This window comes from Condylura cristata, unplaced genomic scaffold (genome assembly GCF_000260355.1).
Source record: "Condylura cristata isolate star-nosed mole 26May11 unplaced genomic scaffold, ConCri1.0 scaffold00030, whole genome shotgun sequence".
Lineage (NCBI taxonomy): Eukaryota > Metazoa > Chordata > Mammalia > Eulipotyphla > Talpidae > Condylura > Condylura cristata.
Genome location: NW_004567131.1, coordinates 12,155,976 through 12,177,547, shown reverse-complemented (window position 1 = coordinate 12,177,547; position 21,572 = coordinate 12,155,976). Strand labels below are relative to the sequence as shown.

At 49.0% G+C, this 21,572-nt stretch overlaps 1 protein-coding gene across 1 annotated transcript; it reads left to right on the top strand.

The window, feature by feature from the left end:
- Window positions 1-10,685: 10,685 nt before the first annotated feature.
- Window positions 10,686-11,539, top strand: CALML5 (calmodulin-like 5). The gene has a single exon (XM_012731277.1). The coding sequence runs from the start codon at window positions 10,791-10,793 to the stop codon at window positions 11,238-11,240; it is 450 nt and encodes a 149-aa protein (XP_012586731.1). The 5' UTR covers window positions 10,686-10,790; the 3' UTR covers window positions 11,241-11,539.
- The last annotated feature ends 10,033 nt before the right edge of the window (window positions 11,540-21,572 follow it).

Below are 21,572 nucleotides of genomic sequence, written 5' to 3'. Positions count from 1 at the left end.
GCCTTACAGTGTGTACATTCAACAACCTTTCAGATCAGTAGTAGGAAAAATTTACCTTGAATGCTATGTGACTTAAAGAATGGAAGAAACATGACTGCTGTCAGTGAAAGAAATATAGCCACATTGAGTACAGATAGAATTGATAGAGCAGCTACTTCTGCAGACTAGACCATATCTATAAACAGTAATTGGGTACTAGCTTGTATTGGACTGAAGTGTTTATGCTTCAGAAAAGTGTTGTCTCAAAATCTTATTAAGTATATCCGGGGGGCCTTGACCAGCAAGACGAGAGGGTAGAGTCCCAGGGACAGCGCGAGGAAGAAGGCAAAAAACGGAGACACGTGCGAGTGAGCTTTATTCTTACAACAGTCATATATATATATATATACTTGAGGGCGGCACAGAAGGTACGGGCGGGGGGTGGTCTGATGGTCTTAAAGGCCAATGGGTTTGAGGGGAGGGATCCATCGTCATCTCTTTGTCTCTTTGGCGCCAAAGCTTGCTGAGCGGGAAAGGAAGGAGAGTGGGGGAAGGGATTCGGGTGTGCTGCATTCTCAACCAGGATGTTTACTCTAAGTTCCAATCAAGTGTTGTTTTGTGCATAGGAGGCAAAGTCCTGGTCTAAGTCCCCGACATATTGAAATCTGATCAGTAACCACACAGACCATCACATAAGAGCTGACACCTGACTAGAAAGCGCCTTCGATGGAGCTGTTGAGGCTGCTGCCTCCTCTTGGGTCATAAAGAGCAGGAGTGGTTTGGTTTTATGATCCTAAGGCCCACCTGCAACATGAAGTTTGTCAAGGGCCAAAGAAGTTGAACAATCAGATTGTTTTGTGTTTCCTGGGTCTTCTTGGGTCAGCGTGTTCTCACTTAGGTCCCATTGCCTTTGTCTGGTGCCTGGTGCAGAGGGCAGCCTCTAGGGGTGCCCACCCTGTGCCAAAGCCATGTTTCACTTGCTATTAGCTCCCGAGTGACCAGCTAGGAGGTCAGGGCCTCCAGCAGCTCAGGATGCCTCCATCAACATGCTCACACGAGGGGACCCAAGCGACATGCCAGGGGACTGCATTTACCATCTGAGAGCCCTGTGACTCAATGCTCAGTCCAAACAAAAGCAAGTTAGTAATCATATCATGATAAAAACAATCCAACAAGTAGAATAATCTCTTCTTGGGTTTCTTTTTTTAACCTAGGTAAAGGTGATTTTTAAAAATACCATATGCCAGTTATGGGAAATTTTCCAAAGTAGCTTGCTACACTCACTTGGTGCCTGCCCAGATTGGGGAGCAAGTGAGGGTGCTGAGGTGACCCTGGAAGGGGTGGTAGGATCAGAGCAGGGATGGAAGCATGTTGGTTCCTAAAGAGTCACCTTGTTTCACCCGTAAGTCTTTGAACTCCATACTTGTTGTTTTGAAAAAAAATACTGACAAAGCAGAAAATATTGAACGAGGTGATACTGCCCAGGTGACGGTCATATGCCTCAAATCTTGTGATTCCAAGATCCACTTGACGTCCAAACAGCTTGTCTGTGACTTTAAGCCTCCATAATCATTGGAGTGTGGTAATTATCGTCAAGAGATAGAGTTGATCTTCCCGGAGGGATGTGGAGCTCACTGAGAGGCAGGAAAAGCATTTGTTCCAGTCTCAAGCCTTTGAAGTTTATGATGATGACAATCTTTTCATTCCATACGGAAGACGTGTGTATATGTGTGCACGCACACACATGTATGTGGTTCAATTGTTCCGAGCACGTTTGCTCACTACTCAGCACATGAGGTGTTCAGAAATGCAGGATTTGAAGCATGTGTGCAGTCCCTGGATAAGTGATTTGAGGAGACAAAGCAGTTTAGCAAATTGTAGTTTCAGATTTCCCAGCGTGCTGTTTGGAGCTCATTCCCACCCGTAGTTTCAAATGTGGGATTTGAAACTTTGGATTGTGCCAAGCTTCTTTCTCCGGGGCTCCAGTGGCCCAGTCAATACAATAGGCTGAGGTCCAGTCCCAAGTCTGAGAGAGCTATCCACAGAATACCTGCTCACAGCTCTGTGGATCCATCTCTGCATTTGAGCACAGCGAGCAGAGTTCCCAACCTCACCTCAGGGAGGACAGAGATGTTCAAAAGAGCCTCACCAGGACCAAGCACTGACAGCAGAGAAGAGGCCAGATTTGGAGACTCAGAAGGATGGTCAGAAGTAAAGTAGTTAACCAGGAGGTGGGAGAAGTAGAGGCAGAGGTGGGGCAGGATCCAAGCGCTCAGAGGAGAAGCGCAAAGGGCATGGGGGCCCAGTCTGAGCCGGTCTCTTCTAGGTGGGACACACCAAGGTGAGCATTCGCTGCTTGACGACAGGAGACAGAAGAATACAACACGCTCAAGAATTGGAATGAGGAAGGGAGGTCAACAACAACAAGGGAGTGAGGGAGACCTCAGGGTGGACACGGCTGTCTTTGGGGCAAGAGTGTTCAGGAAGACAAAGAAATGGCGCTATGAGACTGCGTGCTCCAGGGCTCCCGGGAGGAAACCACCTGGGGAGGGGATCTTTATTATGAATCATGTGACGCTGGATCCAGGCGCAGGCCTGAAGTGGCTATGTTCCTGGAAAAGAGAAGTTTGATGTGACAGTGAATTTTGCTGGGCAGAATGAATCAGGAGAAAGAACTTTAGATGCTGGCAGAAGCTTTGTATTTCCCTCACTCGTTCGTTCGCCCATGCACTCATTCATGATGGGCCACCCAAGGGGGTGCAGCCGTGACTCCACAGTGCTAGCGCCATGCTGAGTCTGGGGGCAGGGGACAGCGGTGACAGCCACAGAGCTCATGGGCTAGTCACACCACTGCAGGTGCTCAGAGGGTGTGATGGAGGAGCCTGGGGAGATTTTGCTGGGAGGAAGTATTGTCTGAGGCCACTGGGCAGGATCAAGGGCAGGGCACATCGGGGTGGGGGGCGCCGGTGAGGGAGGCTGCGTTCAGGCCTCAGCGGTGCACAGCTCTCACTGTGGAAGGCAGGGTGGGCTCACAGAATTGCCTGAGGAGGTTTCTGCCAGAGATGGTAGGACCTCTGAGAAACACTGCTGCCCCGAGAGACAGGAAAGAGAAGCCCAGCAGCTCTGCTCCCCTTCCTGAACTTCCACCCCTGCTCCTGTATCCTCACCTAGACCCAAAGCCTGCCTGCCTGCTCTGAGTTGCTAAGGTATGAATGCTGAAATTGCTAGTTCACTATGAAGATGGCAATAGCATCAGCCTTTGTGTGTCTCCCATGGGGGTGCAGAGAGGCAGGTCCCTGTTACTCTGGGGAGCTGTTGCTTCAACTTCCTGAGGAGTTGGGTCTCAGTGGCACCTGGCCCAGGTGCTGACAGGGCAGAGGGTTCCAGAGAGAAGCCCCAGGCAGGTGCCATTTTCAAATGAAAGAGGAAATGTGGAGTGTGGGGTTGGTGGGGTGCTTCCACAGGAACCAGGGTCCCCCAGGCTACGGGCTCCCACTCCCGCTCCTACCCAACAGCTTCTAAAAATGAAATAGGGAGTGGCAAAACTATGGCTTCTCTGTCTGTACAAAACACACCTGGAAGAAGGGATTTCCGTGCACCTTAGGAAAAATGTTAGTGCCGGAGGAAACAAACTATGAACCCAAATATTTAGGGGTGGTTGAGAAGCCTTTAGTCCTAAATGAAGACTATTTCGCTGTAAATAGTATATTTGAAATATACTGAAAAAAGAAAATAAGGAGAATAAATGACAGGATTTGTGTTCAGGAAAAAAGAACAACCATAAGAGAATGTATGGCCTGTCTGATCTTGCACTTTTTTTTTTTTTTAAAGATTTATTTTATTTGTACATACAGAACTGGGGTACAGGCCAGAGGCTCAGGGGCGGTGAGAGGCTTCACCACAGACAGAGTGGGGAGCAGAACAGGCAGATTGACGAACTACACTGCTGAGGGGAGCAGTGGGCAGGTCAGGAGAGGTCTGCCACACCATGTGGTCACCTCCAGGGCAGGTGGGAATCGAACTCATGCGGAAGTGGCTTTAGCTTCTTAGTGCTGTGCTTTAACCCGCTGCGCCACCAGGGAGGGCCTGATCTTGCACTTTAAGAGAATTAATCTGGCTCCAGGGGGGTAGGGGACTGAGACCACGAGGAGTCTATTCTCTAGACTGGAAAGACAAAACGGCAATAAACTGGAGGGCCAAGGGTGCCCAGAAAGCATTGTTCTTTCTTCAACGTTCCAGAGAATGGTTGATTATAAGTTAAAAAATGTTTTTGAAGGCTAAAGATCTTTCAAAAGACAATTGTCTCTTTTGTGGGGGTGGAGTGGGGAATGGGATCAAAAAGGGGGTGGGGGGAGGGAAGTGCACGGGACTATGGTGATGGGAAATCCATGGGGATTACAATTGAGATGAAAAAAATGTACAAAATGATGTAAAAATAAACTGTCATATTATTTAAAAAGAGAGAGAGAATCATCAAAGCCATGGGATAAATTTTCTCAACCCAGGGTAGCTTCCAAAATGAAGTAAAATAACCAGAGGATTAAGCCTTACATAAAATGCACAAGAGGAAAAAAGAGGATACTCACAGAGACATTGAAGATTGGTAGTTTCCAGGGGCTGGGTGTGGGAGAGCCAAGGAGAGGTTGGGTAAAAGACATAGACTTTTAGGTACAAGATGAGTAAGATCTGACACACAGTATGGAGATGACAATTGACAAGGCTGTATTTATATACTTGAAAGTTGTGAAGAGAGTAAAGCTTAAATTTTCTCACCATAAAAAAAGATAATTATGTGAATCGATAGAACTGTTCACTAGTATTTTTGGTTGCATCCTTTCTCAAAATATACATGTAACACCATCACATTATGTACCTCATTGTGCAATACAATACGCCAATTATATCTCAACAAAGCTAGAAAAAAACTATAGGCAGAGATGAAAAAAACAAAACAAAACAAAACAAAACAACAATTGTCTCCAGAGCCTGGCCTTCCCTGGTGGCGCAGCTGGTTAAAGCACAGCACTAGAAAGCTAAAGCCACTTCCTCATGAGTTCGATTCCCGCCTGCCCCGGAGGTGACCCACATGGTGTGGCAGACCTCTCCTGACCCGCCCGCTGCTCCCCTCAGCAGTGTACTTTGTCAATCTGCCTGTTCTTCAACCCACTCTGTCTCTGGTGAAGCCTCTGGCCTGTACCCCAGTTCTGTATGCATAAATAAATAAATCTTAAAAAAAAATTGTCTCCACATGTTTAATGGCAAGCCCAGACATTACAAAAACAGAGGTAAAGAAATTGGAGTGAACAGAAGGGGGGAAAAGATCAAAGCTCAAACAGTAGACACGTGTAGCAAAAAACAAGGTTTTAAGAGAAAGATGGTCAAGCAAGAATCAGAGGGCAGCCTGTCACAGAATGTTCCAGAAGGTAAGAGGACAGTGGTAGATGTCAGTGAAATAGATGGATGAAAGCAATGCTGAGAGGATACTGCCGTGATAGAGTCTTCGTGAAATCATTTCCCAGGATTTCACAGGCCAGTGTTAAGAATTGTACATGGTACACTTAACCAATTTACCTAATTTAAAATGTAAAATAAACCCACCCAGGTGTGTCTGTGTTCAGGTGTATGTGCTTCATCCAGTAGTCCGGTTTATGCAATCCTGAAGATTTAACAACTTGTCTTTTATCCAGGAATATATCAGAAACACTGAGGCCACCCTCAGAGTAATTGATTAATTACTGTTTTTAGATTAAAATGCTGATTATCAAAGTTAGGTAACTCTTTTCCCCTGACAACTTGGAGTACTGCCTTAAGGTATGTCAGTCTTAATAGCTATGAAAAGAAAAGAGGGCACCAGGTCTGTGGCACAGAGGCCCATGAAGGGAGAATTGCAGATGCAAGGCAGGAGGTGGGAGTGACCTGCTCTGTTGACGACTGCACACACACCTGTCCAAGTCCCTGTAATCTGGGGCTGCCGGCACCCCCAGCATCCCAGACCACTAGGGTGATATTCTAGTTCATGCGTTTAAAATGGGAAACGGGCATGTGCTGACCCTTCCAAGACATTAAAACTAAAATGCTTGTGTTTACAGTGATGTTTCCGTTACCTGAAAAATACCTTACTCAGCACACTTCTGGCAGAAAGTGCTGGCTCTGGTGTCATTGTCATAAGGTTACAATTAGGCCTAGACTGGGACGGAGAGCCATCTGCCCTGCCAAGCTCTAGGAGTGATGGTGACCAAAAATCAGAAAAGGCTGCACCTGCAACCACCTGCAAGTCTGGGCAAACCTGGCACTGAGCACGTAGCACACAGCAACCCCTGCCAAGAAGCAGCGCTGAGCACAGGGCACCCGGAACGCACACCTGTGATGCTTCTTCACAGGTGACCTTCCGGAGGTGACCTCTGGGAGTCCAGGAATCACAATTGATAGTGGAAAGGTGATCGCTAGCTTTAAAATGTGTCATTTTCTGTAGGATGATGTTCATCCATGGAACGTATTCAACAACCAGTGCTTATGGCAGGCACTGACGTTACCCCCAGCTCCAGTGAGACCTGGAACTTAACTCAGTGCAAGACTTTCTGAGAACTTAGAACAGCCACCCTGGTCAGTTTTGAGGGTGCTGATTCTTTGACTTGGATGCCGCAGCCTAGAGGAAATGAAAAATGGCCGCTGTACCTGCTGGGTGTGGGGACAGAGGGACAGTGATGGCTCCACTTGACTGAGTCCTTCCTGCGGAGCGCTGAGCAAAGGCTCTCCCTGCACCTCGCAGGGCAGGCCCTGGCATCAAGTTCTTATAAGCTGGCAGTGATTCAGGGAGGTGAGGTCACCTGCTCAGGCCACACAGCCTTTATACAGGGAGCCAGACCGACACCCCAAAATTCCAGTTCCAAAGCAGTAGAGCTGCGGTACTGAAGCCGTGGGATTTGAGCCTACCCTCTGCAGGGGCACGAGCCACAGATACTCACACTTCTAGTGCTCATGACTCAAACTCTGAGGGGGTTTCTGTGGAGTTGGGGGTTTCCAAAGGTCTGAGCCGTAGATGCCTCCAAGGACATGCAGAGTGACACCCACAGTCTCCTCTGCCGTTCCCTGGAGGGGGATCTCCCAGGCAGAGTTAGGCGCCAACCCCATGGAGACTGGCTCAGGGTTGAAGGACAAGCAGGTTCCCACAAGTCAGAGACGCCTCAGGCATCTCAGGACTTGTCCTACTGGTTTCTCACTAGTGTTGTGCCCACAAAGCCAAACAGTAATGGGAGTCCTGGGGTGTGTTCGTTCCTGGGGTCAAGCTCGTGTGAAAGTTGGGGTTGGCTTCAGTTGTTTGAACTGAAACCCAGAGCAGAAATGGTCCCCCACAGACCTCCCCACCCCTACACAATAGTCAACTTCACACATATACACACAAACACACACACATTCTTTCCCCACATTCACTCACACACACAAGCATACTTACACATCTACTCAAAACTCTCTCCTCCATAGTCATACAGATACACAGTTCTGTCACACATATTCACACAGTCTTGCCACTGTACAAGGCAGTCTGCTTTTGTGATGCTGTCAGGACACAGCCAGCCTTGGAGAGACTTCATCCTTCCTATGACACCTACAGTGTCCTTTCCCCTCATCAATAAAGGGGCCCTCGTCTCCTTTAGCACCTCTGCTGTTCCCACTGGAAAACACTGGATTTCCACAGTGGCAGGGTCAGAGCGGTAGACTGAGGAGCAAGAGGGACTGAGTCCAGTGGAGTAGATGACATCCTCCAAGGAACACAGAATTGACTGGAGGCTTCTCCAGCAAAGCTGTCTCTTCTCACCCAAACCCACCCATCATCTTTTTTGGTTCCTGGCTACTCCTTCTCAGAAGGCCGAGCCCCCTAAACCGAATCTCTTCATCCTAAACAGCTGAGGAGGGCAACACAGAGGGCTGTAGTACATTCTGCTCCATGGTCTCTGCATCTTCTGTGTTTGCTTCTATGTGCCCAAGGGCTCAGCTGTGGGAATCTGAGCAAGGGATGGTCACACAGCCCCATCACACGCAGGTGGCTCCTGGGAGGTGCAGTGGTGTATCCCTTTTAGCCACAGAGAGCCACAAACACCACAGTCTTTTGGTCCTTTCCCACTCCCCCCAGAGGGCTGGCTGGGCTCTACACCCAGGCTGCAATGTGTGAGACCAGCAGAGAAGGAAGGGACTGGTCAGGCTTGAGTAGGTTTTGGTGATGAATGCTGCTTTCTCCTGGATTGCATGGTCAGGTGCCCTGTGGTGTTGGTCACACACGAGAGGCTGTCCCCACAACAAACCCCAGAGAAGGGAGAACAAGACCCTCATAGGACTGAGTCTGTGAGTTGACTGTTCCCCATTTAGGCAGGAGGTTGGACAGGAAAGAATGAAGAAAAGATATCAATCTTGAGTCACACTGTGGAAAGAGAAGGGTCAGGATCCTAAATGGCAGGCTGAAGATGGAGACATGTGGCCCAGACTTCTGCTCTGTCCCCAAAATTACTGGGTGCAGTTGGGCACAGGACTTTTACTCCCGAGATCACATCTCTGCACAGATAGATAGATGAGCATGATGGGAATGATGATCATTCCCTGTTAAGGATGACATGGGAGCTCTTTCTACCAGAACCCTCTGCTCTGAAGGCAACTGTCAAGGGTGGCACCACAGGTCCTAATGTTCAAGGCCTTGGACTGTTTGATGTGACTGAATCGTCCAGACATATATGTTTAATTTACCAGTTTAATCAAGAAAGGTTTAATAACAAAGTTGACAGTGAGCTCTCCCTCGAAGGGATATTTTCTTTGGAGTTGGTTTCCACTCATCATTCTTTGATCGTTGATCCTAAATGCCCTGCTTGGATATGGTGGATGTGTTTGTTACCTTGTTTTGTAGATAAAGATAATGAGACACAGATCTCAAGTCAGTGATGGGGCTAGAACCAAGAACCCCAAGTTTCCTGATGGTGTCTGAGAAGCTCTCTATCATTTACAATGTGTGTTTTAATGCCAAGGGAGAAGAATAAGAAAGCATGAATCATCTTGGCTTTTTAATTGCAAGTCCTGCTAATAAGATGGGAAGCAAGGAAATCTAAAATATAGGTTTATGTCTTCAAATATTCTTAAACAAATAAAGGTAAGAGCTGGGCTGGCCCTAGTGATTAGGTGCTCCACCCTCCTTAGCTGCCTGAGTGGCGGGCGCTTCCTGGGGCCAGGCTCTCGGGTGGACCCACATCATCCTCCTGATCTGGTCATCAGTTTCATTGAGAATTTGTTGCTCAATGCTGCCTCTGTGCAATTCCAACACGAAGACAGAATAGCGATCCCTTTTTTTTTTTTTTAAGTATGTCTTCATAGATCCAGTTAGACAACTGGAATTTTCCCCTTTGGCACATCTGGGCACCTGGGATGTAGGCTGGGCTGGGGGTGGTGTGGAGTGTTGAAGGGTGGGTAGATGTTTTGCCTGGTTGCCCTCTGAGGCAGGAGGGGACCTTCTGTTTGTTCTGAACTAGAGAGAGGTGGAATTTATAACAGTTCTCAGAAGAGTGGAGGAGTTTGTTCCTTCTCTAGAGGCAGAGGTGAGGGGAGTCATGGGAATTTGTTCAAATGGAGAGGGATGTCCCCCTTCCAATTGTGGGTCTCCCTGCCAAAGACTTGGGGAGAGTCCCCATGGACGGAGCTCTCAGACTGCTCTGTTACTCAGAGCAGTGCGTGGTTTTTCTCTCGGGTCTCTTTCTGAGAACTGCTTAACTAGTGGGCCCAGGGAGGTTCCCAGATTAGGTTTCCCTGCTTAGGAGTGGCTCCCGAACAACCTCAAGCTAGGTCATGTCAAAGTTTCGGTCATGGCTTTCTCCATCCTCCCAGATGCGCAGCATCTTGGGGAGCTGGTCTACACTGGCCTAGTGCTTCCCAGTCTCCTCTGTGAATGTCAACACCCTATTCCTTCCCAGGGTCTACAGAAAACCTTACACTCTCAACAGAATGGACTTGGAGAGTCAGGGAGCTGGAGGAGAATTATGTAGCGGGGACAAGAAATCTCCTCACCACTGAACTCACATTAGAATATTCATTTAATAAATGATTCTCAGCATGCCCTGTGTGCCAGGGTCTGAATGAAACGTGCCTCCTTGCTTTCTCATGAAACTTGCCTCTTTGCTTTCTCAAGGCTAAAGGCAGCTAACCTTTCATCTGGTGATCTGTTGACTGGGAATTCAGTGATGCCCATGGCTCCAACCTGAGACCCAACTCTGCCATCATCTACCCTCAGCAGCCATACCCTGCTGGACAGGAGCTGGGCAGCCACTCTGAGAGAGGAACAAGACCGCTGGGCAGCCCTCGCACCCCTCCAGGCTCTGCTGTGTCCACCAAGGCAGCTCTCTTCCCCTGCCCGCCTCAAGCTCTGTAACGTGAAGCAACATTTGGAAGCCCTCAACTTGGCCAGAGGGCTGCGTGAGAGTCAATAGGACAAGAAGCGTCTGAAGCAGCATGGTTGCCATTGGGGACAGCCTCCCTTGCTGGCTCCCTCAGATTCTCGTGGGCGTGCCCTGCCTCTCGTTCCTGCCTTTCTGGTCTACAGCTGGTCTGTCCCTCCCTGGGAGGAGGATTAAGCCTGAGGACATGGGAAGGGTGGGGAGCCTTTCTCCTCCCTTTGCTCTGACAATAGAAAAGGGGGGTTCCCATCCCATTGCAAGTCTGCAGTTGAAGCTCAACCCTCAGACAGACACAGCCAGACGTCCTGCTCCTGGTTCCAGCTCTGACCTGAGCCCTTGAGCTGTTGGCAGTGAGGTTGGAAGCTCTGAGAGAGTATCAGTGACATGGCTGATCAACTGCCCAGCGAGCAGGTGGCTGAGTTCAAGGAGGCCTTCACCCGGTTTGACAAGGACGGAGATGGCAAAATCAATGTCCAGGAGCTGGGTGCCGTGATGCAGATGCTGGGCAAGAAGCTGTCAGAGGAAGAGCTAAAGGCCATCATTGCCCAGGTAGACACGGATGGCGATGGCACCATCAGCTTCCAAGAGTTTCTGGCAGAGATGGCCAGGAGGATGAAGCCTGGTGGCAGTGAGCTGGAGCTGCGGGAGGTCTTCCAAGCCTTTGACCTGAACGGTGATGGCCACATCAGCGTGGATGAGCTCAAGCAGGCCATGGTCAAGATGGGGCAGCAGATCTCCCAGGAAGAGCTGGATTTGATGATCCAACAGGCTGATGTGGACAAGGATGGGCAGGTGAACTATGAGGAGTTCGTGCAAATCCTCTCCCAGAAGTGAGACCCGGCCTGGGCCTCATCTGCGGACTCTGATCTTTGTGTCTATTGGGCCCTTGCTGCTGTGGTGGCCCCTGCTGGGTTGTGGGTGGGAAATTAACTCCCCCTGGGAAAACCTTTGTTCTCTGGGGCCTGGGGTCTGCACTGTTGGGGGCCATGTGAAGGCCCTCCAACTGGCAAGACCCCAGCTTGCCCTGCCTCTTACCCCAAAGTAAAATGAAATGGAAGGTGCCTCACAGATTGTTGTGAGGAACCCCAAAGCTATGTGGTGGCCACAATAAAGGAATGTGAACTCTAAGGGTATTTGTTGGTGCCTGAGTGTTTGATTGAAAAGGGGAGAGTTGAGGGTCCAGTTGAGGTATCTGGGAATCTTTTACATCCCACCCTTGTACTGGCCCTGGTGGGAGGATTGATGTGAGAAGCCCAGGGAAGACGAAAGGTGTGGGTCTGAGGACTGGGTGGAAGATATCTGCCTGAGCATCTAATTCAAGACCAGCAGTCTGACCCTGGACCCCAGGACCGGGACGCTGCTTACGCCACAGTTAACAATGTTTACGTCTGCTGCATATAATCAACTGCCTTTGAGGTCAAAGAAAATGTGTGTGTGTGTCCTGCATTTGAGATCTAGCATCTTACAGATTAAGAAATGACAAGGTGGTGGCACTGGAGCACCAAATTTATTTCACCAGGATAAAGGCTGGTCCAGAAGGGGTGGGAGGTGGGCGGGGACACTGGAGGGAGGGTTCAGCTTAAGTGTTTCTTTCCACCCGGAGAGATTTCTTCTACTTTCCCTCCAAGTGGAGAGATTTCTACCCCTTTAGTCTCAGCCAGGGCCCCCCACAGCTACCTGGTCCTTCTCACTGCATCTTCTTCCTGTCCTGTCTGTGAACTGGGGGCTTTGTAGCTTATCCCCAATCTGCAGTGTCTTCATGGAGGAGCTAGGAGGAGAGAGGGAGAAGGATGGACATGCCAGGGGCTGCTACCTGCTCCTGATGTCATGCAGAGCAGCTGTGAACTTGGGGTTTCTGTATTCCTGTGGAGCTAAAACACTAGACCTGTTCTAGGCTGCTTGTCATGACTGAGCTCCCCAGGCTGCCTTTGTCCTGCTTCTCGGAGACGGTTTAATCTGAGCTCATCTTCCACGTGAGGCCTAGGGTGGTTAGAGTCCAGTGATACTTACAAGGAAGAAGAAAACTTATCGGTCTGTGGTTTCAGATTGAAATCAGCGTAGCAGGGGAGGCAGGAAGATTCCCTGGCCTTGACTCAGAAAACTTATTTTTTTCCCCAGCGTTTTCGTCAATGAGCAGTGTCACTTCGAGTGTCACTTATGGAAATGGAGCTTCTGCTTTTTCCTTCATGAAATGAGTTTTCTTTGGCTCATTGAAACTTTAGCTCACACTGTCAGTGATGATTGACTATCTGCCCTATCTGTGCCAAGTCACTGGTTCTCAGCTCAGGGCGGAGAGGCAGAGCTGGCTCACCTGAGGTTGTTGCAAAACACCAGTTCCCGCCCTTTGCTGCCAGTCCCATGTTTCTGCACGTGCGGGGTGAGTGAAAGCCAGTCTGTCCCCAGCCAGTGGAGGCAGGGCCAGACCATGGAGGTGGGGCTTCTGCATAAGTGAAGTGCTCTTTTTTAAAGCTTCCTCCCATTTGGCATTTGAGGGGGTCACCTGTCATTCTATGTCCCTTCTAGCCCTGTCCTTGCAGTCAGCCCACAGGGGTCCCCAGAGCCTAGCCATGGCTCTGGACCCGGCACCTTGCATAGTTCCTCTGGAAGGCATCATGAAGTCCCTCCTGGGACAGCCCAGGAAGTAGCCTGGGCCATCCGAGTGTGCACGTGAGCATTCAGGGTCACCTCTGACTCTTGGCTCAGTGCGTCCCTGCCACAGAAAAGGAGCTGGGCCCCAGCAGTGGGCATTTCCAAAAGTGTGACAGTGCCCTGACTGGGACAGGGGTGGGGGGTGTGGGTGCTGGTGAGTCCGAAACTCTTCTGGACCTGTCTTCTGGGATTCTGCCCTCATCAGTCCACCCTGCCCATCTCTGGAGTCCACTGCCATCAAGGAGGCCCAGTGGCCACATCCCACAGATAAGCCATGGGAGGAGGTGTGTCCCTGCACAGATCTCTTCCATTTTTAAGCTACTCTAGTGAAGAGGAAAAAAATGAAGCTGCCAGATAGCCCAGGGAGGTAGGAGACTTGACTGGGCATGGAGATGGGTCCTCTGAGGCCTATCAGTGAGGGGCCAGAAAAGTGGTAGACACTTACCTACGACCTCCCCAGGGATCTGGTTGCTGAAGTGTCTCACCTCAGGCCAGGAGGAGGGAAGGGCCTGGAATGGAATGCAGTGCTCAGAAGGCTCCCTCCAGCTGAGTCTTGTCTCCTGTACCTGCCTCACCATCCTGCCTGGGACGAGTGGGTCCGCAGAGTGGAGTGGTGTGGTTAGTGCTGAGGGGTGGAGGGGTTAATGACTGAGGGACACAGCTAGAAACAGTTCTACCGCTAGACCTTGGAGAGAGCTTGGCTGCCCACTCCTCCCACCCCACCTCGCCCTGTGAGCTCATGGCAGCCCTCGCCAGACCTAGAACATGCAGGAGGCTTTGGGAACCAAGGAGGCCTGAGGTCACTTCTTTATTTTCCCCTGAGGTTACTTCCTCAGGAACCTCTGTTCTCTGAAAACCACTTTGCTGAAAGTCAGTTTGCCAAGACCAGTTCTGCAAATGGTCAACATGCTGGTATTTCTCAATTTGCAAAAATGGATTCTTACTATAAGGATTATAGAGATTTATAGGAATATGCTGTGTGGTTAGTATTTGAATATTTCTCTACAGTTTTTGTCTTTTTCTAATTAAAATTTTAACTTAGTTCAGCTTTACTTTTGGCCTAATAAATTGTTTCAGTTGCAGTCAGTTCACCTAAATATTGTGCCATAACCACCTGACAAAACCAAAAGTTCTCTTTTTTTTTTTTTGTACTTTGGGTCTATGATTTTTGGGAACAAGAACTGAACTAATTCATTTCGAGATGGAGTTGTCTCTAATGCCACAGATTTTAGGCATTGTAGATAGGGCAGGTGGAATGTTTCTATTAGATTTTCAGTATTGTCAGTCCCTTTAAAACTTCTCTTAATTTACAAATCTATTAACTGGCCCAGTCAAATCGATATTTGTGTATATTTTGCATATTTGGTGGATGCAAGGTATCTGAAATAAGAGTCACATACAAAAATGATATTTAACTGAACATAATAACTGAGTTGATAAACCTGCTAGAGCTGGTTGGAATACAACAACTTTTTGGGGAGAGGGGAACAAATCAAAAATAAAGCAAAATGTCCCCTGAATCCTTAAAGATGTTAATTAGTATATTGATTTTAGATTAATTATTCTACTTCTGTTCAAAACAGATGTTTCAAATTCCACATATAAAATAATACATCATCTTTATTGGACTGCCCTTCGATTTTTAAAAAAGATTTATTTATTTATGTATACAGAACTGGGGTGCAAGCCAGAGGTGCAGGGGTAGTGAGATGATTCTCCACAGACAGAGTGGGGAGCAGAACAGGCAGACTGAGGGAATACACCCCTGAGGGAGCAGCCCAGGTTCAGGAGAGGTCTCTGGGGCTGGAGATAGAACCCCCACTAAGGCGGCTGGCCGTGGCTGGCTATCTTGCCGTGCTGCGCTTTAACCCATTGTGCCACCAGGAAGGGCCCTGCCCTTAGATCTTTTAAATCCTAATTTATATCCGTTCCTGACAGGCCTGATAAACCCACCCTTTTTTCAAGGTCTTTATTGAATGCCTACTCCTCCAGGGAGCTTTCCAGAAGTGGGCCTGGTACATAGTAACAACACAAACTTTTCCCTCTGTACAAAGTTCACCACTTATTGGAATTTTCTGTGAACAAACTTAACTTTGTTCCTCAAAATCTCAACTAATAAAATAAAATCCGTCAATATTTATAGTAGATTATTAACTCTTTGCATATAGCTTGCAGAGAATCCCAAGGTGTGGTTGACTTAGTACAAACCCTCTGCACTGAGACAGTGGGGACCCGGGCGTCTCCCTCCCTCTTGAAGCATTATTTCTACCTCCTACCTCCGGGATATGGCTTCCATGGTACCAGAGCATTAAGAGGAATCTCACAATGTCTTATTCAAGATAAGGGGAGGCCTGAGTGACTGAAGAGAGGGTGATTTTTATGTACTAGCCTACGAGTCATGAAAACAAACTGTATGATCGTAAAATCCAAAACAGCAACTCTGTTTTGGGTGGGGTTCTCTAGAGAAACAGAGGATATAAAAAAAATATATAAGAGAATATTTATTCTGGGAACTGCTTTTCATGGCTATGAAGGCCCCCAAATCCCATGATTGGAGACCCAGGCGCACAGGTGGGGATCCCAGTGCATGTGCAATGGCCAGGGAGCCGGGGTGTATGCTCCCCTCGAGTCTGGAAATCTGAGAGTCAGTAGCGCCCATGTCTGAGAGCTGATGAAGGTAGGTGTCCCTTTTTTTTGGTAAATTTAGTGTGGGTCACCTTCGTGGCTGGGGATCAAACTTGCATTGCAGCAGCTGCAGTCAGCTTGCAGTGCTATGTCCTTACCCATTGTGCCACCAGGGAGAGTCTGGGTGTTCCATTTTTAGCAAGGAGAGACTTCTCCTTCCCCCTTTTTGGTGTTCAACAGACTGGGGGAAGGAGGAAAATGCATGTTACTTAGTCAACCAATTCAAATGCTCTTCTTTCCCCCAAAGACCCTGATAGACACCTAGAAATGGTGTTTCCCAGCTCTCTGGGCATCCCTTCGCCCATCCAGGTTGACATACACATTCAACCATCACAAGTTCGTTCCTCTTATTCGAGTGAGGTGTGGAAATATGGAGGTGGTTGTGGTACACCTAACCCGCAGAGCTGACAGACACTTAGACTCAGATCACTTGGAGCCATTTATAAGCTTTCAGGTCAATGCTTCTCTTTACACTACACATCCCCTCCCACAGTGGGTGGGGTTCTCTAGAGAAACAGTGGAAAAGACCACTGTGAGGTCACAATGAGCACATTCTCAACAGCCACAAGGAGTGCGTATTCCAGAGGAATGGTCTAGATAAATCATCCTGCTCCCTTTTTGCTGTAAACAAGCCCAGGTTTTGAGTTTGAAATAATTAAACATTCCCACCCCACCACCCTTCGGAGGGTGTGTCCCCCCTCTAGAGGGGGCAGGGTGGCTTTTTCTAGCCTCCTGTAAGTGAAGTCAGAGCTGCCTTTAACTATAACCACCCAGGCACAGCTGAACTCAGCGGCTCCTCCTTTCTTCCTTTATTATAATCTGGGAAAGGACCCAAACACCTCACTCTGCAAGCTACTTCTTGCTTATCTGCAGTTGTTTACCATCTCGGGGTGCTCTTGTCTCTTTCTTTGTGCCATTGGCCCTCACCCCAGGGCATTGGCATAAGCTTTTAATTTTCTCTCTGCCTTTCCAACTTGCGCCCACCCACCAGTGCTACAACTAGTGATCCCCAGTCTTCACTGTACAAGTCAAGCACCTGGAGACCTTTTGGAAAAGACCACACATGAGCCCCTGATGTTCTTGGGGGCAGGGGAACAGACTTGTCCATTTGTGTTACACTCCCAGGTACTTATGCAACCAAGTTTGAGAAGCCAATACTAAGAAACACTGTTGTAACATCCCTGGAAACCATGACTCTATCAGGTGCTTCCACACCCAGTCCCTCCTTTGCCCCACTGGGCAGATTGGCACAGCATGAGACCAGTCCAGGAGAGTAAGTGCTCAGATTTACAGAGCTCTGTGGGTAGGAGGCTGCTGTTGCACAATGACAGCTGAATCACTGTTTGGGAACAGATGGTGCTGTGCGTGGTGACCCATCAGCTGCAGTACCCACTTGCCACCTAGAGACACTGGGTGCCAGGAATTTTGCCAATTCTGGAGCTCCCACCTTTCTCCCTAGTTGATCAGATGGAAGTCAAATCTTAAGGAAGGGGATGTCAGTGCTCTCAAAGAAATGTATTTTCCTGAATTTAGAGCCTTGTAGTTATGACCTCACATTGGAGAGTCTAACGATGGTGATAGTAACATCCATACATTCATCCACCCATCCACTCATCCATCCATCCATCCACCTGTCCCTTCATCCCTCCATCCACCCATCCACATATCCATTCCTCTCTTCATCATTTCATTCCAAGAACATGCATGGTGTTCTTGAGGACTCACCTTGTTATGAGTCTATGAGAACACAGCGAAGTATTCCTAGTCTCTGCCCTCTAAGGGAGATGAGACATATGTATAAATGGTTATATGCAAAGTCAGTGAGTGGCAGGTGTCTCATCGATGGAATCTGGTCATGAGCACATAGTCAAGGGCAGAAACCTTGAGGAGATGACGTTAGACCTTGTGTTGGAGGCCGATGAAACCTTCAACAGTTTAGAGGATGCTCTTGACAGAAGAACCATGAGAATAGCTGCATGGCAGTGGGAAAAGACAAAACCTTTGGGGGGTATCCACACTGTCTGGGAAATAAGGAAGCTGCTGGAGTCCCATTTTGGATGGCCACGACTGTCATATTGGAAAATCTTTGCGAATCTTGACTGAGCCAGTTCCAGATGGGACGGCCTTGCTGGTTAGTTGTACATAGAATTCCTCACCTATAAGATGAGAGAAAACAAGGCCGTTGTGAGGCTGAAGTAAGTGATACAGAGAAAGTTTTACGTAAGTAATAGAATAATATGCATTATTAGTGCATATTCGTGTCCCTACCCCCACTTCCAGAAGTCCACATGGAGTCTCACTGATAGCTTTAAGTCAGAGGAGGTATATGGTCAAATCTGTGGTTTTAGAGCATTATTTTGGCCCTGTTAAGCAAGATGAACTGGGACTGGAAGGTGGCTCTGGAGGTGGCTAATTTGGGGACGGAGGAGGAACAGAGGCAGGGCAAGGCCAGGGGAGACAGACAGCTGTGGTAGGTGGATGGCAACGAGTCCCGTGAGCTCAGGGCTCAGAATCTGACTTGGTAGGAGACGTCTGCAGGGGAGGAGGGGACAGTGTGGGAATTGCCCTCAGACTACGGCCCTGTTCTTTGTCTAAGGGGTCCCACTGCTGGGTCTAAGGACCAGCTATCACCTATCACTGGCCACAACTGGCCTCTTGGCATGTTAAATGGTGAAAACACAATTTCAGTTCCCAGATCCTTTGAGGAACAGGAAGTCCAAGGGGTTGGCTTCTGATAGGAGCAGAGCTCATCTATAGAAATAGAGGGAAGAGCCGCGAACTATGAGTCCAAAGGACAAAGCTCCTGGAAGGAGTGACATCAGTCTCCCTCCCACAGGTCTGGGGCGGGGTGAGGGTGGGGGTGGTTCCTGCCCTGTCTCTACACCTACTCTCAGGAAAGGGTCCCAGTCTGATCTGCACAGAGGAGACAGACAGCCCCCACCCCTACCCCAACTCTAACAGCTTCAGGTACAGCAAGGGGATTTTCTGGGCCACGTCAGGCATATGCATGAAGCAGACACACAAGAAACCATCCCAAACACACAACTAGAAACTTCTCAGACACCTCAGAGCCAGCACTTGTTGAGAAGGGTGAGGAAATCATCCATTCCTTTTCCTTTTTTGGTCCATGTGGCATTCATTGGTTCTCAGCACCATGTAAGTTTCAGGGATACAGTTTCACACCTACATCTGAGTTTACCACCCCCCATCTCCCCCCCCCCCCACTCCTGCTCACTACCATCCCATCCACCCAGTGCTTGTCCCCTCCCCTTCTGGCGGCCATCTTTCTGTGGTTGGAATCCATGAGTACCTTTTTGTTTATCATCTGCCTGTTTGTTTTTTTTTTAAGATTTATTTATTTATGCATACAGACTGTGGTACAGGCCAGAGATGAGGGGGCGATGAGAGGATTCACCTGAGACAGAGTGGGGAGCAGAACAGGCAGATCGACGAAGTACACTGCTGAGGGGAGCAGCGGGCGGGTCAGGAGAGGTCTGCCGCGCCATGTGGTCACCTCCGGGGCAGGCGGGAATTGAACTCATGCGAAAGTGGTTTTAGCTTCTTAGTGCTGTGCTTTAACCTGCTGCGCCACCAGGGAGGGCCCTGTTTTGTTTTTTTTTTTAAATAATTCACTTATGAATAGAAACATACAGCATTAGTCTATCTCTTCTGATTTATTCACTTAGCATAATCCATCACCAGTGGCAAGAGATCCATTCTTTCCTCTCTGTCCTCTCCTTCTAACCTTGTTCTTCCTCCTTCCTTTTCTTCCTTTAACAAAGGTGTGGGGAGCATGAGCATTTGCCAGACACCGAGCTCCACACAAGCAATGAAGACTGAACTCTCCTGGGGACAGACAGGCACAGAAAGCGGTGGTGCGGAGAGGACGCACCCACCGAGAGCTGTCACCTACGCTGGATCTGGAACAGATCCTGGCAGGAGGTGGGAAACTGCTGGAGCCTAAATCTTCTATGTGATTTTGACTCTTTGAGTATTGGGTATGAAGACCCAGGACACAGTTTGGGGGTTTACTGGGGGCTTTGGGCTGCAGAGCACCCCTTCTTTAGATATCCTCTCCGCCTGTCACTTGAATGGTGGTTGTTTCTTCTTGCAAGCAGACTCTGCTTTTGAGACGGGCCCCTAATAAAAGAGGCCAGTGGGATGGGCTGCCTGCTACTTAATCCTTTTTTCTGGATGGTATTGAATTTGATCTGAAATTTTATCTTTGAAGATGAGCTTCCTGCCTATTGTGAATACCTGGGGCGGGCCCCTTGCTGGCTGAGCTGGCCAGGCCATACCCTTCTATTCTAGCCTTGCTTGCCAGATGCCCTGATTTGCAGAGAAAGGAGCCAGGGTGTGGCAGGAGAATGAGACAGTGTAGAGGCTATAGGAGAGAAGGTGTAAAGGAGGGCATTTGCTGAAGCTTTTGGAACTTGGCTTGGCTGTGTCCTTTAGTCCTTGCAAATGTCAGCCCCTTGGTGAGGCTACTTAACCACCGTAGGTTTCCTGGGATCTGCTTCAACTCTCTGTGGTTGGGGGGTGGATTAGGGATTGCCTCCTATTCTGACATTTTCCTTATCAGTTTCACTCCACACACACACCCTCTCCACCACTGCTTTTGTCCTAGAACTCAAGACTCTGCCTGTCCTGTTCATCACTCTGACCTTAGCCTGGAGGATTCAATTTGGTAGGGAAGAAGAACAAGGTGGAGATGGCGTTGCTCCCATCTCCAGGCACCTCATTACTTGCAGGAAGGGGTAAAGACATCTTGGCATCTGTTCAGAACAGAGTGGTGGGGAGACCCCAGGTGTGTCTGCAGGGAAGTCTGGAACAGGGTCTCCCAGTACTCGAAAAGCTGCCTTGGAGAAGAGATAGAGCTGTTTCATGTGACCCCAGGGCTGGAGTTAGGGCTGGGGGTGGGAGCAGGACATGTGCTCAGGTTACAGGGCACTGGGAGCCCGTAGGGTGTTGCTGGAGATGGTGGATGGAGGGGACACTCCTGATTTCCATCATTCTGGGTTCCTTCCTTTACCAAGCTTCAGCAACTTAGGAATCACTTCCCTAAAGATGGGTTACGATCCTTGTTTTATTGGGAACAGTGTGTTGTGGATGGCATGTTTGGGTCCCTTCATACTGATGTGCCGATATCTGGACTCTGAGACAGAGTGGGCAGGTGATGTGTTCTGGAGGCAGATTGGGGTGATGTTGCTATGAGAAAGGCACGTGAGGGTTGCTGACTGCTCTCAGGAACCAGAGTGGATGGGGCAAGGAAGCCCTCTCTTGAGGGTCCCCTCATAGAAATCAACCCAGCCAACATATTAATTTGAAACTTCTGGCCTCCAGAAATATGTTTTCCAAGTTGCTAAGTGGGTGGCGACTTGTTACAGCAGACAGAGGGAACAACATAAGTCGGGGGGTGTGCGAGTTGGGGTGATGCCAGACAATGATCCAAAGTGAGAGTTGAGAACCGGGATCACAGGTCCCTGTGGAGTCTTCAGTGCAGACTTGGGGTCTCTCCCTGCCCTGCTCATGTTCCTGATCAGATAGTTGGAGAAACTAAGAAACTATTCTGAATAAAGGGACCCTTGATAGGAAAAGATTTGGGAGTTGTGGGAAGAGGTTCGCAGAGACCCTTCCACCGTGAGGCCAGCACAGAGTGAAGATGGAGGCGTGCAACAACAGCGAGGAGCATGGCCCTGCACGGAAGAGGCAGGACCTCTGCAACCCCATGGCTCTGTCCTGAGCCCCGCTCATGTCACACCTTTAAGATGGTCAGGGTGAACCTGTGGCTGCGTGTGTGTGCGCACACAGCCTGGGTCCACTTGACCTCTG

Excerpts from the sequence above, each read along its gene's own strand:
- CALML5 (XM_012731277.1), top strand. The coding sequence starts at position 10,791 with ATGGCTGATCAACTGCCCAGCGAGCAGGTGGCTGAGTTCAAGGAGGCC.